The sequence below is a fragment of the Halichoeres trimaculatus genome, unplaced genomic scaffold, assembly GCF_033239565.1.
Source record: "Halichoeres trimaculatus isolate MK-OKI-2021-1 unplaced genomic scaffold, fHalTri1.1 fHalTri1_scaffold_18, whole genome shotgun sequence".
NCBI lineage: Eukaryota > Metazoa > Chordata > Actinopteri > Labriformes > Labridae > Halichoeres > Halichoeres trimaculatus.
This window is the reverse complement of record NW_027437196.1, coordinates 5,166,883-5,184,338: the sequence shown is the minus strand read 5'-3', so window position 1 is coordinate 5,184,338 and position 17,456 is coordinate 5,166,883. Positions and strand designations below refer to the sequence as shown.

The 17,456-nt window shown below is 40.0% G+C and overlaps 1 protein-coding gene across 2 annotated transcripts; it reads left to right on the top strand.

Annotated features, from left to right (window-relative positions):
- The first annotated feature begins 1,636 nt into the window (after window positions 1-1,636).
- On the top strand, window positions 1,637-16,427 carry cip2a (cellular inhibitor of PP2A). 2 transcript variants are annotated; one of them, XM_074692944.1, is made up of 22 exons: window positions 1,637-1,707; window positions 1,969-2,071; window positions 3,311-3,458; window positions 4,496-4,608; window positions 5,114-5,208; window positions 5,313-5,409; window positions 5,528-5,650; window positions 6,047-6,192; window positions 6,271-6,346; window positions 8,846-9,067; window positions 9,208-9,370; window positions 12,065-12,212; window positions 12,301-12,400; window positions 12,475-12,593; window positions 12,666-12,822; window positions 12,931-13,005; window positions 14,868-14,978; window positions 15,069-15,265; window positions 15,340-15,453; window positions 15,540-15,622; window positions 15,715-15,854; window positions 15,962-16,427. In XM_074692944.1, exons 2-22 carry the CDS (start codon window positions 1,970-1,972, stop codon window positions 16,103-16,105), a joined length of 2,673 nt encoding a protein of 890 aa, XP_074549045.1. In that variant the 5' UTR covers window positions 1,637-1,707; window position 1,969; the 3' UTR covers window positions 16,106-16,427. The 2 variants fall into 2 exon arrangements, with proteins under 2 accessions (XP_074549045.1, XP_074549044.1); XM_074692943.1 differs by having other exon boundaries at window positions 12,666-12,837.
- The last annotated feature ends 1,029 nt before the right edge of the window (window positions 16,428-17,456 follow it).

The following is a 17,456-nucleotide window of genomic DNA, read 5'->3' as shown; positions in this document are numbered from 1 at the left end:
GAACTAGCAGAACTATGGCGTAGGCTACAGTGTTAGTTCGTGGAAAGCAGGCCAGCAGGTGGAGGAACTTTTTTTATATATCTGACGCCATCTGTTTGACAAATATTGATATAGTTGATTGGCCACTTGTGAATGGAAATGGATAATTAAGAAAGCAGAAATGAAACATCTTAGTCTGGTGAGTGCATTAAAACTGTGAGAATTTGGCTAATGACATGCTAAAGCAAAAAGAAGTGAGTGTCCAAATGAAACTAAATTCTTGGCCCATGCATGCAGAAAAAAACGCCTGTTTTGACACAAACCACCTCACATCCTGTCTTCATTCACACATTCACAACTCACTCGAAAGTAAAACGCATATTTGCTTTGCCAGCACCACCTTTTACTCAGACAAAGCAGATTTCTTTGACTTTTTTGTGTTAAGCTTTTAATTTTGAACATTTGAGACAAATCTTTTATATATCTGTCTGCAAAAACAAGCAAAAGATAATCAAAAAAGTGGAAAATGTCTGTGGTGTTTTTTGAGATGGTCTAACCGCAGTTTGGTCACACAGACACCCAACATCTAGAGCACAAACATGAAACCACTTAAGCTTTTAGTTTCACAAGATCAACTCGTGGCAGATGTCACAATGATCGGCACCAAAGCTTATCTGTTATAATTCTCTGACTTTGCTCAATTATTGTAGACCAGCTGCTAGTTTTAAAATTTGTATGTCTCACAGTTCAGGGTCTTCTTTGGCAGATTGTCCGTTTCGTAATGCTCCAGATTTTATGTGACACCTGGACTCTTCTACTACAGAACCATGAAGTTGTAATACATGCAATATATGATTTGCTAAAATAAGTTAAGTCTTTATAAAATAAAAAAAAAGAGTGTTGTCTTCAGTCTTTGCAGTGTACATAGCTCTATTATTGTTTACAGAAGAAATGGTATAAATCAAGCTTTTTTTAATCAGCTTTTATTTATTTAGCATCTTTGTGTTAATATTAACATATCTAATATAACAAGTTTAGAGTAGAGACAAGTAAACACTTTAAATGAAATATATTTAAACAGTTTAAAATTTAAAATAAGCTAGTGTTGAATGGCATAACAATTTTAAAAAGATCAATGATTAAAAAAATAAATTCAAAAAGAGAAGGATAACATAAAGATTAAAAAACACTTAAATAACAGGATCCTGAAATAATATATATACAGTTAAAAAATTGAGACTATAAAAGATAAAAACTTTTTGAAAGTGCCAATGTCAACTCGATATATAATTTGTTGATTTCGCAATAAACTTTGTTATGTGTTTGTTTATTTTTTGGCCATACCTTTTTCTTGTATTATATATTCGTTTATTTTCCTGGCAAAAACTAACCTCAACCCTGTTACATACTCCGATGCTGTAGGTGGCAGTGTTCGTTGTTAAAATGTTGGTTTGTGATCCGCGATTAATTAAGGAAATAAAAGACAGTATTCACCTACAACTGTTTTTAATTAATTTTATTTATTTATTTTGTCTCTTCTTGATTTTTTAAATCGTTTTTTAATCATTTGTTTGCTGAAACCGTTGGATACATTCGATGTCCTGATCAACACTCAAGACCAGCAGGTGGCGGAAGTGCGCCAACTATCTTTTCGCCAGCCGTCAATAACTCCAACAGAGGAAGAAGACGATTCGAAGCGGGGCGGGAGACGAAGAAGAAGCTAAGCGGGTGAGTAGAAACAAATGAGACAATAAACACATTATAACGGTTGATTTCTTGTACATTAACGTTTGTTTTCCGTTAGTTTGTGTGGTTCTGTCTCGTCATATGACCGTTAGTCACGTCTATCTACACTGTTTTGTAACGAAACCAACAGGTTCTTACCGATCATCGATCATCATTTGTTATTCTTTCAGAAAGTCTTGATTCTTACGGTTGAAGTGTTTTCTGAGTCTTTCACCTGAGGTTTAATGAGTTTGTGTTATACAGGATGGATATGACGACGTGCTTGAAGTCTCTGTTGCTGGATATCCAGCAGTACAGACAGAACAGGACGGCACAGAACGCAGCTCAGCTTCAGGAACACGTAGAGGTAAGTTGGCAGTCTTTTCTTATATACTTCACCGTTTTATATGTGTTATTTTACCACAAGCTTTACACTTCAAAGTATTAATATGTCCAAACTGACCTTCCTTGCTTTACACCAGGGTCTGCAACCTGTGGCTCTGGAGCCTCATGCGGCTCTTTGACTCCTTTGCAGTGGCTCCTTGTAGCTTTAAAATATTATAAAAATACAGTTAAAAAAAAAAAAATCTTACAGAGGGTATTAATGATAACTACACAAACACTAAGTAAAATCATGATTTAAAATTTTGTACTAAAAATTGATCACCTCTTGAAATAAAGCATTTAATATTTTGCGATTTTTTGCAAATTTTTGAGATCTTTTTAATTATTTCTTTTTATTTCTTTTTTTTTTTTTTTACATTTTTGCAGATTAAGACAAAAATTTTCCCCATCTTTTGGAGATTCAACAAATTTTTGATTTTATTTTTATTTTTTGATTTTTTATGACACTAAGCCTAACTTTTTAATTTAATTTTTTTATATTTTACAATAAAAAAAAAATCAGCTAATTGAATTTTCATAAATTTTGCATGTTTTTTTAATCTATCACATTACAATTTTTTTCCTTACATTTTCAAATTTATTGAAAATAAAAAACAAAAAATTTAAATGTACAATTTTATTAACACAAAAGCTTATATAATTATTTAATAGATTATAATCTTTTTGTCTTAATGTGAAGGTGAAGTAGATTTTGTGGCTCCCGAATGACATCACTCACATGAGCTGAGGCAAAATGGCTCTTTTCAAAGGAAAGGTTGCAGACCCCCTGCTTTACACAAACTCACTTGCACATTTCCCCCTTGGTATCATTGTCTCATCTCGTTGCTGTTAGACTGTTTTTAACTTTCTGTCTGATTGTATTTTCTTGGATTATCATACTCTTAGCTGTGTAATGTGATGGGTGAGTGTTGTGAAGGCAAAGTCCCTCCCCTCTTTGCGGTTCCTACAATAAAATAAGAAAACAATAAAACAAAGAGATGTATATAAACAGAATTAAAGTGACAGGTCACATGGATATTTGATGACAGGAGTGCAACCAATCATAACAATAAAAGGTTATAAAAGGTGACATCACCTCAGAGGGGATGAGAACACTAACAGACAAGGAGAAAGGAAATAGGATGGCATGAATAAAAAGATTGTAAACATACAGGGTTCTTGTACCTGAGGTTACTAACTCCTGCGTGTTGTTTGCTTGCAGGAAGTTTCCAGACTAAAATGCGACCGGCTGCTGTCGTCCGGTCAGGTTCTGCCTGGTGATTGCGTGAACGGACTGGTGGAGCTGGCAGGAAACCCGAGCACAAATCCCAGCTTGACAAGCTCCATCATCTCCCTGCTGGCACAACTCGGTACACTCCACTGTATTTACAGTACCAACACCACTCACTACATACTGAGAGTTTTATTCATGTTTACATGAAAAAAAAAGCGCAAAAGTTTGTTTTTAGTTTGTAAGTCTGCTACCTTTTTTTGCCTTTCAGCTGTTTAAAGTCCTCTAGACACAGAAACAGATCCCATAGAGACATCATCACACTCCTCACCCTTAAAATCTACATTTCTGAAGGCTTTTAAATCAATTCTTGTATTTTTTTTTACCTTCTGCTTTTTTTCTAATAATGTTTGATAGTTGTAGACCAAGGGCCTTCAACCTGTGGCACTAGAGCCTCATTAGGCTCTTTGACTTCTTTGCAGTGGCTCCTTGTAGCTTAAAAAAAATAATCGAGATCAAGATATTTTTTCCCTTTTCCTTTAAAAATGTTAAAATTTTTGCAAATTTTTGAAATGTAAAAATTTTGTGATATTTTTTTCAAAAAAAATTAATGTGTACAAATTTTATGATTTCTGCATTATTTTTTTTAAATATTTTTGAATTTTTGCAAATTGTTTAAATTGGAAAATTCAAACTTTTTGAAAATGCAATTTTGTTAAGTTTGAGAATTTTTGCTAATTTTTAATTTTCTTTATTTTTTTGCATTTTTTTTTATAAATTTAAAAAATATATTTTTTTTTTGCATTTTTTTATACATTTTTGAAATTTTCACATTTTTTTTATTTTATTTTTTTGTATATTTATTAAAAATAATACAACTTAGGGATCACATGTACAATTACATAGGTTAAAAAAAATTGGGTTTAGATAATTATTCACTAAATTTAAATTAAGTATAGAATTTTATACATTTTATCGTCTTTAGTGTGAAGTTAAAGTAGATTTAGTGGCTCCAGTATGACTAAGTCCAGGTGAGCTGAGGCACAACGGCTCCTAGTAAAGGTTGCAGACCCCTGTTGTGGACTAAAATGAACAGTGCCCTATAGAAAGATAAAATCAGGTCCTGATGAGGGACAAACCTCTTTTCTTCCTCTTTTTCCTCTTTCTCTTCTTCAGCCTGTGATGATGCTGGTTGGGAAATCCTTCACACCAACTACAACCTCACCAGCACCCTGGCCTCTATCATCCACTGCCACAGTGCCACCCCTGGAGAGCCTCTGGTACTGCAGGTAAGTCCATCACTGTCAGGTTATCAGATTTTAATCCTTTTTTTTCTGTCATTTGTTTTTGAAGCTCAGCTACTAAGATTTTGAAACTATTTTAGTTTTGAGTGCCTCTTGGAAAAACGTATTCCCTTTGTCAAAAATAGTCTGAATGATTTGGCACAATACGTATAATTTTAAGACCTTGTCAAAATAAATCCAGTCATTGGAATACTAAAAAAAATCTTAAGCACTCTTTTTGGGCATTTTTTAGATTATTTTTTTGTGATTTCTTTATCTCTGTGATTATATTGGTATTTTCCTCTTGAGTTTCTTGTTTTTTTTTTCTTTGTTGAATTTTATTTATTTAAATTTTTGTGGCTTTTTTGTCTTGGACTTTTTTTCTTGAATTTTTAAGATTTTTTTTTCTTGGATTTTTTTAGAGCACTTCACCTCACCACATACTCTTTTTTTTTACACCCATGAACCCCTCCTTCCTGAGCTGTAATCTTGTCTCTTCTGCACCTCTTAGTGTTTACAGGTTCTACTGAAACTGACGTACAACATCCGGGTGTTCCCGTCTACGTACTACATCCATGAACTCATCACTTTCCTCATGACCAACATGTAAGAAACACAGCTCACCTCTCTTTGTGGAATAAAGACGCTGAGGGATTTTTTTTATTTGCTATGAATTAATGAAATTTACTCTGTCCCCTGTCACGTCGCAGACAGTCTCAGAATGAGGACATCATCTTGCCGTGCCTTGGCCTCATGACCAACCTGTGTCGTGACAACCACTCAGTGCAGAGTTACATCAAGTCTCTGGTGAGTCTGCTCGAGTCAGGACGATGATGAGGGGTTTTATTTTGAGGAAACAACTAAAGATAGTTGATGGGTTTAACAGATAATAAACCTGCCTGTGTGTGTCTGTGTGTTTTTGAAGGACAACGTAAAGCCGTTCTACCGCACTTTAATCAACTTCCTGGCTCACAACAGTCTGACCGTGGTGGTTTTCACACTCTCCATCCTGGCCAGCCTCACACTGAACGAGAAAGTCGGAGAAAAGGTGAGCAGGACGCTCTGAGATCACACATCAGTCTGTTACCTGTTCACTCTGCATCCACAGAAACAAAGATTAGGATTAAAAAGATAATCTGTATTCATTCATGAGCTTCTGCAACAAGTTTGTGCTTTATGGATGAAAGTGCTCATGGGAAATGTAGTCTTTATCCAGGAAACACAGTACAGATTTCATTAGATTTTGCAATGAGTGTTCTTCTTTCTGGGTGCTCGTTTTTGATTCCCTTGAGAATTTTTTAGTCTCAGGAGGTCAAACGACGACTTGTTCCTCTTTTCTTCTTGTGTCTGATCCTCTCTTTAGATAACTGCTGTGAAAATAAACCCTCACAGATTTGGTCTCTGATAAGCTTCCTGTCACACTCATGTTTTTCTTCCCTCTCAGCTCTTTGACGGGAACAACATCTACCAGACGTTCCAGCTCGTCTTCAACATCATCGTGAACGGTGACGGCACTCTGACCAAGAAGTACTCTGTTGATCTCTTGGTCGACCTGTTGAAGAACCCAAAGATCGTGGATTACCTCACCAGGTGCACATTGGACACTTCTTACACTCTTCTTTAATGGCAGGGTTGATTGTATTCAATGTGGTGTTCATTTCTTTTCAGGTACGAGCACTTCTCAGCCTGTGTGTCTCAAGTTTTAGGATTGCTGCAGTCTAAAGACCCGGACTCTGCAGCTAAGGTGAGACCAGAGACACGTTCACACATCGTTCAGCCACAAACTTCTCAGAGAGGAAGGACTGGAAACCACAAAGAGAGTCAGAGGTTCAGTTTTAACAGTCACAATGAGAAACTGGAGAGCTCTTTCAGAAAATCCTGTTCAGAAAACATGTTTTAAATTTTCATCAGTGTCTGTAGTTTTGAGTCTGTGTGGCATTTTAAAATAGGCGACATTCAGAGGTTTGATCTGCTTGGTGCGGTCCGCTCTGTGGAAGTGGCTTTTACTGTGGTATTGAGTGACAGCGTGCACTGCCTGTCATGTCCAGACTTTATTTTGGGCTTTATTTTGTGTGAAATTAATTTACCGGATTAAATTAAAAAATACCAAGGAAGATCAACCTGTAACATGACAGAGTTTACCGTTAGTTTTATCACGTACAGGTGGAGCAGACACACTCCATGAACATGTCAGACAGCAGGTGATGCAACACATTACCCACAGAGCACCACGGGACATGAAACGGCTCTAAACTGGACTGTTTGACAACACAGTTCTTACATGGCACGTTAGCTCAACAAGCTAGCTCTAGTTTGCTTTTGACGACTGGATAGTAAAAGTTAAAAAACACAATCCTTTTTGTATACACTTCAAAAAACTGAAATCTTATCAAGTGTTTTTGTTTATTTTCAGTAGAAAATGTCTTTTTAGACTCAATATGAGCCACATTCACCTAAACAGTCCAGAAAAACGTCTTGTTTCATGTTATTTAAAGACAAAAATGAGGTCTGAGTTGTTGTAACAAGTAAAAAATCTGTCAAGGCAATTTTCTTACTTGTTATGAGAAATTCAGACATCATTTTTCACTTGACTGTGGGTCAAATTCGTTGAAACAAAAAGAGGCAAGCTCATACCTGTCAGCCCAGATCTTCAGCTCCTAAAAGAAAAGTGACAGTTTTATACTGAAAATAGAAAACACCTCTGTTGGTTTATATGCTGACAATTTTTGGTAATTTGTTTTTTTTTGGCTTTAATCCGTGTAAACAAGACATGCACTGTCTGATCGGTGCTGATTTCCTAAATTTTGGGGGGATCAGTGATCGGCCCATCCTTACATATGAAACTGATCTTATAAACCTCCAGGAAGGTCTGACAGCCAGCCATCGTTGCTTTTTGCTCTGAGACCTAAAACTCAGGACATTTTATTGGTTTTAAGTTAAAACTAGTGCTGTCAGGCGATTAAAAAGATTAATCTAATTAATTACAGGATTTGTAATTAATTAATCTGATTAATCGCATTTTAATCTCATATCTCCTTTAGGTCCCAAAATAAAGAATTTGAATTCCAGGACATTAAAATTACATTAAAAGACATTAAAAAAACATTGAAAAAATAAGGTGGGAATATATACAACACATTTTTAGGTACCCTGAGGCATGAGGAACACATGAAAAAAGTTTTATGGTTCTATCTTTACAAAATCTACACAGTCCTGCACCTAAGATAAGCTGATTTGATTTTTAGGATGTTTTTTTGCTTCTGTTCACATTTTTACTCGATGTGGACTCAATTTTCACTGCAATATGAACTTCTATACTTTTATGAGGCCAGGAGAACCAGGGCTACAGGCTAAAAACTGTGAGGAACTATGTACAAAACACTTAATTCAAGTCTTGGATCAAAGAAAAGTGAAGTATTTTCAGTTTTACATGCTCTGAACACACAAACTGTTGCTGATTGGTGCAGAGCAGCCCCAAGCTGAAACATGACACCAGGAAGATGGAAGCAAATTTTCAAAGAATTCTTTAGACTTAAATACAAGACATTTATCGATCATTCAGGGCTTGTTTGATGCAGTAAAGAGTGTAAAATTACCTGTTTTTTACAGAATTGAGCTAGAGCAAACGGTTGATTTTCTGTAGATTTTCAAACAGGACATGTGAATAAACAAGATGTGGACAGCAGTCCCCTTAACAGCGCTCTCGCTTCCCCCCGGTTCAAAGCATGTTGCAAGGTGTGATACATTCAGGGACCGTCGGAAATTTGAAAATCTGACGAGAACACCTCTTTTTTCATGTAAGACAGACGGTTTGTAAATGCTAGACATTTGAAAATAAGTGCGTCTTTGAACGCCTCGTGGGTTTGGGATCCAGATTAATCTGCGTTAATTTTTATGACACGTTAATTTGCTGTGTAATTAATTAATCTAATTAACGCGTTAAGTTGACAGCCCTAGTTAAAACATAAAGATTTTACTGTTTCACAGGTATTGTTCAATGGTTTTCAATAAAATAAGATTGGAACATTAAAGGTATGTGGTGTCAGTTATAAAAAAGAAAAAGTAAAAACCAGTATCAGCCCAAATCGCAGGTCAGGCTTTTTGAAGATCGGTGATCAGCCAGAAAATTGTGATTGGTGCACTCCTACTGTAAACCCTCCTCAGCTGATCAGTGAAGTTGATGAAATGTCAGAAACCTGTGATAAATCCACTCCACAGTCTCACCTCTCTGTGGGGTTTGCAGGTGTTGGAGCTTCTCCTCGCCATGTGCAGAGTCTCCGGTCTGCGCTCGCTCCTCTGCGACGTGGTCTTCAAACCGGCGGGGCCCAAACTCAGAGCGGGCGGTCGCAGACAAGGGGCCGCAGTGGACGGAGGGATTGCTTTGGTGCAGTGGCTGAGCTCGCCTGTAGAGGGCGCTGAGTCCTGCTCGCTGCAGGCTCTGCAGCTGCTGAATGAGCTGCTGGAGGTGATGTAAACTGACACACACAAACACACACTCACACACACACACACACACACACACACCTCATGTAAGTTGAAGCTCTGAAAAAATCACGAGTGTCTTTTCTTTCTCTAACATTTCTCTGTTATGGCGTTTTTTCCCAGGAGGCATTAGGAGCAGAAACTTTATCAAACTCTGTCCTGAGCTTTGTAGAAATACTGCTCCCCGTCCTGCTAACGCTCCTGAAGGGCCTGGATCCTGCAGCGGGAGACGCTCATCTGAGAAAACACTGTCACCGCATCACGCACGTCACCAGCCTCCTCCTAAATATCCTTTACCTGCCTCTGTCATTAATAACGACTACTTTTCTCCACATTTAGCTCTGAAACATCACTTTTTCTGCAGCTCTAGAGAAATATTTGTGAAATATATCTGTCAAATATTACATTCAAATGTTGAATGTTGTATATAAAGGTTATAAATGAATGTCCTGGTTCTAAATATTTAGCTAAGACTAAATATTCATCAAAGATTTATAAATCTTGAGCTAACATTTCCCGTGCCCAGGCAGTAAGTCAGACTCGTTTCCAGTGAGAGTTGGACCCCGCCATGGCTGCCCTTTGTCACCGATTCTGTTCATAGGGGGTCCGGTTTGGTGACCTCAGGATTGGATCACTGCTTTTTGCAGATGATCTGGTCCTGTTGGCTTCATTAAGCTGTGACCTTCAACTCTCTCTGATCGGTTCGCAGCCAAGTGTGGCTGGAGTGAGAATCAGCACCTCCAAATCTGAGTGCATGGTCCTCAGCCGGAAAAAGGGTGGAGTGCCCTCTCCGGGTCGAGGACGAGATCCTGCCCCAAGTGGAGGAGTTTAAGTATCTCGGGGTCTTGTTCACGAGTGAGGGAAGGATGGAGCGAGAGATCAGAGAGAGACAGGTGGCTGGTGCAGCGTCTGCAGTTATGCACTGGTGGTGGAGAGTGAGGGAGCTGAGCTAAGCTCTCTGTTTACCGGTCGATCTTCGTTCCCACCCTCACCTATGGCCATGAGCTTTGGGTAGTGACCGAAAGAACAAGATCGTGGGTACAAGCAGCTGAAACGAGCTTCCTCTGTGGGGTGGCCGGGCTCTCCCTTAGAGATAGGGTGAGAAGCTTGGAGTAGAGCCGCTGCTCCTCTGCGTTGAGAGGAGAGGAGATGAGGTGGCTCGGTTATCTGATGCGGATGCCTCCCGGACGCCTCCCTGGTGAGGTGTTCAGGGCACGTCCCACCGGGGGGAGACCCCAGGGCAGACCCAGGACACGCTGGGGAGACTACATCTCTCGGCTACGTCTCAGGATCCCCCGAGAAGAGCTGGACGAAGTAGCTAGGGAGGGGGAAGTCTGGGCTTCGCTGCTTAGGCTGCTGCCCCTGCAACCTGACCCCGGATAAGCGGCGGATGGATGGACAAACATTTCTCTAAATCTGCAGAAAAAGTGATGTTCTAGAGCTAAATGTGGAGCAATGTTATTTTTAGTGTGTGAAACTTTACAATCGGCGCCCCATACATGATCACCTCACCTGTCGTTGGTGGTGTTAACAAGATGTGCCGAGGCTTCAAAGCGTGTATCGAGTAATGGTGGGGGCAATACCGCAAAGCGCGTATCGAGGCTTGCTTCTTAGGAGGAGGAGCCAAAAATGATGAAGTCCGAAGCCTTGTTGCCCGACTGTAACACGTGACTGCTTCAGAAAATGGTTCAGAGTTTACCGCGAGGTTTGACAGCAGCAAAAGCTCATCAGGCTCCATTCAAAACGTAGGCTTTTGATAGAGTTGATCAGTCACTGATAGTGTTGATACTAGAGTTGGGAAAGCTGTGCTCTGCCTTTTTAAGCTAATGCAATTTTCCTAAAGCAACTAAAGAACATTGTTATACAACCTGCCATATTGACACTTCCATTTATGGGAAATTTACGCACAGAATATTCAAAAATGCTGTTTTATATGAATATGTGATCATTTGTGTAGAGTAATTATTTTGTCGAAGATTTTTTTTAATTTTTATTTTTGTAATTAACAGTCGTTCCCAAGAGCAAAAACAGGCACAGAAGTTCAATGAATCACACATAATGTGGTTAAGCTATAACTGCCTGTGATTATGTGCCTGACCAGCAGGTGGTTTCATGACAGGGTTCCCGCGGATCCTTGAAAAGTCTTAAAAGGCATTGAATTCATAATTCTAAAAATAAGGCCTGAATTGGCATTAAAAAAGTCTTAAATCCAAATTTCAAAAGTCTTAAAAATTTGAACACATTGGTAAGACTTATGTTTGTTTGAAGTAAAAAAAAAAATTAATAACATTTATCTATTTTTCTAAATAATTTCCTCATTTACTTTCGTGGCAACATCGAGTAATCACAATAGCGGAACTAACATAACTGTGATGTCGTTGCACCAGGAACTTTTAAAGCAGACGCATGTCTTGGTTCTACCTCAGGTGCCTGGAGAGAGAAAAAAATGAGGAAAAATTGGCAAAAAAAAATCCAAAAGTGGCTTTGGAAAATTGATTATGGCAGCAAAATTGAGAATTAAATTTGAAATTAAATTTCAAAAACCATGTAGAAATTCCAAAAAATGGTTGTGACAGTGGCCAAAAAAAGAATGGGGGCAAAATAGGCATCAAGTTGTAAAAATGGGGTTTAAAAGAGGTAAAAAGTGTTTTTTTTTTAATGTAAAATAAACAACCCCAGGTAATTCATGAGGTGTTTTTGTTTGTTAGTTTTGTTTGTTTCAATTGAGGTTCATTGTCGACGTGTTTTTAAACTTGATTCCCAACGTCATGAAAAAAGTCTTAAAAAGTCTTAAATATAGCTTACCTTGAGCTGTAGGAACCCTGAACTAGCAGTAGCATGCTACCTGGCTAACATGTGGTCTTTCAAATTGGTAAGGGAGTGGTGTGTTGTTGTGTTTGTGTGTTGGTGTGTTGTTGTGGTGTTTTTCCAGTGGCAGGGGCAACTGCCACAGACTGTTTTGAACTCTTGACTCTTTCACTCCTGTGCACCGAGGAGGCCACCAAGTCTTTGGTGTCCAGTCAGGTGAGCGCTCAGCTCTGCCTCTCACAGGTTGAGACCCTTCTCTCTTGTTGCCACAGCAACAGCACGGTCACCTGCCTCCCTGCCGGCGCAGACAACGACCTCAGGTGAGTGGAGGCTGCAGTACAGATCGCGAGGTTTCTCAGGTCGTCTTGTAGATGTTCTCCTAATGAAACCATGAGCGTGATGTCTCAGTCAGGTGTGTGCAGAAGCTCTGCTGAGGACTCTGGAGCTGATGAGCAAACTGAGCCAGCAGGTGAAGAACATGGAGACCAGCTTTTACAGGATGCTACAGGTAGACACATCACCTGTCTCTCTGTCTCCTCTGTGTCTCCATGAGTTTACAGTTTGTGTGTCTGTATCTCTCAGGATCAGAGGATCGTGACCCCCCTGGCTCTCGCTCTGACCTCCCACCACAGGGAGCACGTGCAGATGGGACTCTCTCTGCTGTTTGAAGCCACGCCGCTCCCAGACTTCCCCTCTCTGATGTGAGTATTTCTTCAAAGACTCAAACATTTGCTCTTCTCATACTCTGCATTAATCCAATCATATTCCTCAAGGTTGGGAGAAAGCATCGCCGCCAACAACGCTTACCGCCAACGGGAGGCTGAGCTGTCCGTCAAACGTGTCGCAGTGCAGGAAGTCCTGCCTTCCAGCGCCCTGGACTCCTCCAGGAGCGTGCACGGTCTGGCTGAGAAGATCCAGAACGGATTAGAGGTACAGTGTGTTCAGGTGTGTGATGCTGGATGAAGGAGGCCTGACTTCTTCGTGGGGGGTGATATTTAACATTCAGGGTTCGAGGACTCTGACATTTTGTGGTTTCAGCTGCAGGACAACTCCAAGGCCTCACGCGTGTCTGAGATCATCGACGTTTACGAGCAGAGGCTCTCTGCGCTGGCCGTGAGTATATTTCACCAGAAGGAACATAAAACTGATTTTCTTAACGCAGAGAGGTGGACAGCTAATTCAAGTTTTAATTCGCTGAAAATGTCCATATTTTTTTATTTTTCCATAATGACACACAGCAATTTTTATTGAAATGTCCACAATGTTTTTTGAAAAATTGATACAAATTCTCACTTTAAAAAAATTCTTAGAGATTAAAAATTTTCAACAAACATTTCAGTTTTGAGTTTTGAAAATTTCAGATTTGACTTTCCCCAAAAGTTTCAAAATAGCACGGAGATAAGAAACAAAGTTGAAATTTTATTGTTAAGTCTTAAGTGAAGTAAATGATAAATGTTTGTCTCTTTGAGAAACAAAAATCATTCACTGATACCCCTGACCTATCTCCAACAGGAAGCCGGAAATTTGCCTTTCAAAATAACTTTTCGCCACTTTTTTACCCTTTCTGCAAAAGTTATCTTGGCCAAAACCACAAGTAGCTTAGACTTGAAATTCGCTTACATGTCATTACTTGACCCTGCTCTACAAAAGTTATTTGGGAAGTTGTTTTTTCGAGCCCTCAAAGTCGCCGACCGCTCTCAGCTCCCTCCATGTTAACAGATGGGAGAACACTTTTCAGCTTCAAGCTGGCTTCCACATAGTGCTGCATTTGGGCCTCTAGACAAAAAAGTAAAAGTCATACAGCTTTAAAAATCACATGGTTGGATTCCTGACAAAATTTCCTACAAAAATATCATATTTCAACGAGGAATAAAGCAACATTCTGGCATATATGACAAGTAGTTTCTAGACTTTTCTAAAATAAACCCTCTCTCTACAGAAATCCAGGCCGGGAATTCTGACGCATTTGGTCCTCTAGAAAAAAAAGTACAACTTGTACAGCTTTAAAAATGCCAAAAATGGATTCCTGACAAAATTTTCGCCAAAAATATCATTTTTTTACACAGTTTTGGGTGAAATTGTGGACTCTGTGAGTTGTTCTTTACAAAAGTTTTCTCATAAATTGTCAGTCTGCACTCTACTTGATTTCTGTCACACACTAATAAAGAGTTCCGTGCAGCTGGTGATGTCACCCAGCAGATGATATGTTACCATGGTATCAACTGACTCCTAACATCCCATAATATGCTCTCACCTCCACATTGGCACACTAAAACGGCCATAGCGGCCAGTAGGAATGACCTAGAGAGATGAAACCAACGCCAAAATGTTCTTCTCATTAAAACAAAAAAAAATATACGCTGACACCCTGACTTTTCCAGGACAGGAATTTGGCTATTTCTCTTTAAAGATAACTTTTCCTCACATTTTTCCCCTTCTTCACTTCTTTATTGCTTATCACACCCCCAAGCATGCTCAGAAACTCACCAAAATTGGCACACACATTATGAGCGCCCCAAATTTCCATATGATACCAAACATAACCCCTGACATCCCATAATATGCATTATAGCCCCACCTAGGCACACGAAAACGGCTCTTAAAGAGGCCAGGAATGTCCTAGAGAGATAAAACCAACGCCAAACTTTTCGTCTCATTCTGTTGGACACAGTGGGGGTAAAACCGTGACAGTGGAGGCCAAACCGGCATGAGCCCCAAGGAGCCGCCTAACGCTGCTTGCAGCTTTAATTTTCTTGTTATTCTGCCCCGTCAACGAACGCCAATTTGACCCCCTAAACATGCTCAAAAACTCACCAAAATTGGTAAAAATGTCACAAGAAGTGTGGACAGTTAGTTTGATTTGATTTTTTCTGAAGGGAGGGGGTATGAAAAGAGACATGAAACAAACCCAGAGGTAACCGAACACGTGTGACCGAGCTGAATCTGAAGAGTTTTATCTGCTGTGTCTCTGTCAGTCTACAGTGAGCGGACTGCAGGACTTGTTGGAGGCGAAGACTCTGGCACTCTCTCAGGCTGACCGTCTCATCACTCAGTATCGCCTCCAGATAGCTCAAGCTGAAGCCGAGGTAACGCTCACATTCCAGGGCTTCATGAATCAGAGACCTGTGGGCCCGAATCAAACCTCCTCTCCTTTCTGTCTGCGTGTTCCTCTGCAGGTCTGTAAGCTCGGCTCTCTGCTGAAGGAGGCTGAGCAGCGGCGCTTGGATCTGCAGCAGGAGCTGAGCAACCAGGTGCTGGAGGTGGAGCACTCGAAGGCAGACATGGAGATGCTGCTGCAGCACAACGCCAGGCTGCAGCAGGACTCAGAGGAGCACCAGACCCTCAAAGGAGCCTACAACGCCCTGCTGAACAGGTCACACACTGCAGACTCGCATATCTCACGCTGTTTCCTGCAGTTTAATCATAACCGTTGGATGTTCTGTGCAGGTTTAACGAGAGCGAGCGTCTCCTGAAGGAGCTACAGACGTCTCACAACTCACTCACCAAACAAAACGACGCTCTGAAGAAAAACCACGATGCACTGCAACAAAAGCAGGAAAAGTAATCCTCACCATCTTCAATCGTTTGAGTTTATCCCTGCATATTTCCTCATCAGGCTTAGGAAAAATTGTCTTTGTCCTCCTCAGGATGTCCTTAGCGCTGGCGGACACAGAGGAGGAGATCAGATCCCTGACGTCAGAAGTGAAACAGAAAAACAGCGACATTGCAGGTTAGTTTGATTACTCTCTTCTGCAGGCGGTTCTTTCCTTTCGACGACCTCCTCACCGCTGTGTCTGCTCCGTTTCTGTGTTCTACGGTCAGGCCTGCGTGGTGAACTGCGCTCAATGGAGGAAAAGGAGAAAGCGAAAGATCAGGAGAGGAGAGACCTGAAGGAGACTGTGGATGCTTTGACGAAGGAACTCAACAAGACGGAGCAGGCCCGAAAAGACGCCAGCATCAAGGTAACGATGAAAAGCTCCTGCTTAGATTCTGCAGCCGTCACTTCCAGCTGTCCTGTTCTCTACAAATAAAAAATCCCTAAACCTTAACTTCAAAATTCTTCCTCCAGGCGTCCTCTCTGGAGCTGCAGAAGAGTCAGCTGGAGTCGAAGCTGAAGCAGAAATCGGCAGAGCTTCAGAAACACTCGGACATGATCACCATGATCCACAGCCTGAGCAGCGGGAAGGCGAAGAGCGACAACCTGTCACTCTGAAAACACAAGTTTTTAAACACTTAATGATCCTTCTTTAACTAATACTTCTAAAGAAAAACAAACACAAAATGAGAAAATCTCGACTTAACCTGTGTTTTTTAAAAGTAATTATGAAATGTTTTGTGTCTTGTGTCAGTTTTATTTGTTTGAATAAATAAAAGATCTGCAGTCATCGACTGCCTGAGCTTCCTGTTTCTAGAAAGTGGTTTTGATGTTTTTATTGATCTGTACTCATTGGTCCCCCTCATCAACATCGCCCTCTACTGGCTCTGCCTCAAACTTCATGATTCTGTTTTCAAATTAAACTTTAAACCTTGAGCGAACTACACATTGGAGGTGTATTTAACTCATAACACAGCCCGTTTCTTTAACATGGTCTTTTTTGTGCTGTTGGTTGAGTATGTGTGTGTGTACTAAAAGTTTTTGAGACCAAAAACCAACTCCTGCCTTCATCTGAAAAATGTAAGATATTAATATTTTGATCTCCAGTCTCTACTTTCTCTCTCTCTCTCTTTTTTTTTTTTAGAGTTCACTGTTTTTTTATCTTAATGTAATTTTTTGTGTTTTATTTTAGTTTGTCTTGTTTATCTTTATAATTTAATTTAAGTTGAAGACTAGGCAGAAGTAAGTTCCTGACGAGAGTCTCACTTAGCAGTTTTCCTTTTTGCGAATGATGAATAACACAAGGCAATTTAGTCTGCTTAATAAAATAATAAGGTATATACCTGATCCATTAGAGGGGGAATGTATAAGTGTCTTAAGTGTGCCTCCATTTCAAGTAATAAATGCGGAAACTCTTGCCCAGCAGCTTTCCTTTTTATGAATTACTGTTTTTCAAATTGACTGTTGGTCACTGTAGCCCCGCCCCCCACGTAGTCGGTGCGCTTAGCAGTCTACGTCATTATAAAGATGCGCACGCATCTTGACCCAGAAGTGGCGGTTAGCTCCATTCATTCAGACGAGTTAGCGTTTTTTAAACACTAAATTCAACATGTTATCAGCATAAAAATTCTCGGTTGTTCTGTGGTCAGTTTTTAAAAACGGTAATATACAACAGAGGCAAAGTCTATCAAGTTTTGACCGTCCCAGAGCAACCGGTGTTTTGGAGCTAATAGCGACCATGCTAACTGGTATCTGTCATTAACGGCGGAGAGTCACCAGTTAACAAGGTCACACTTTACACTGAAACACCAGCGACGTCTGCGGGGAATAATTAACTCTGGACCAAGTTTTCTGGTTCTTTTATTTTGAACCGGGTCTCAGACTCAGCAGTCTGTGTGCTCTTTTTGGTCATCATGGAAAGACGGTTCATAATCATGAGGTATGTACCAGGGGATTTCATCAAAAAATA

What these genes read in the sequence shown, in the direction of transcription:
- cip2a (XM_074692943.1), top strand. Translation starts at nt 1,970, where the DNA reads ATGGATATGACGACGTGCTTGAAGTCTCTGTTGCTGGATATCCAGCAG. An exon ending in GCTTTTACAGGATGCTACAG is followed by an intron (nt 12,401 to 12,474) that starts GTAGACACATCA and finishes TGTATCTCTCAG; the next exon opens with GATCAGAGGATCGTGACCCC. An exon ending in TAGAGGTACAGTGTGTTCAG is followed by an intron (nt 12,838 to 12,930) that starts GTGTGTGATGCT and finishes TTGTGGTTTCAG; the next exon opens with CTGCAGGACAACTCCAAGGC.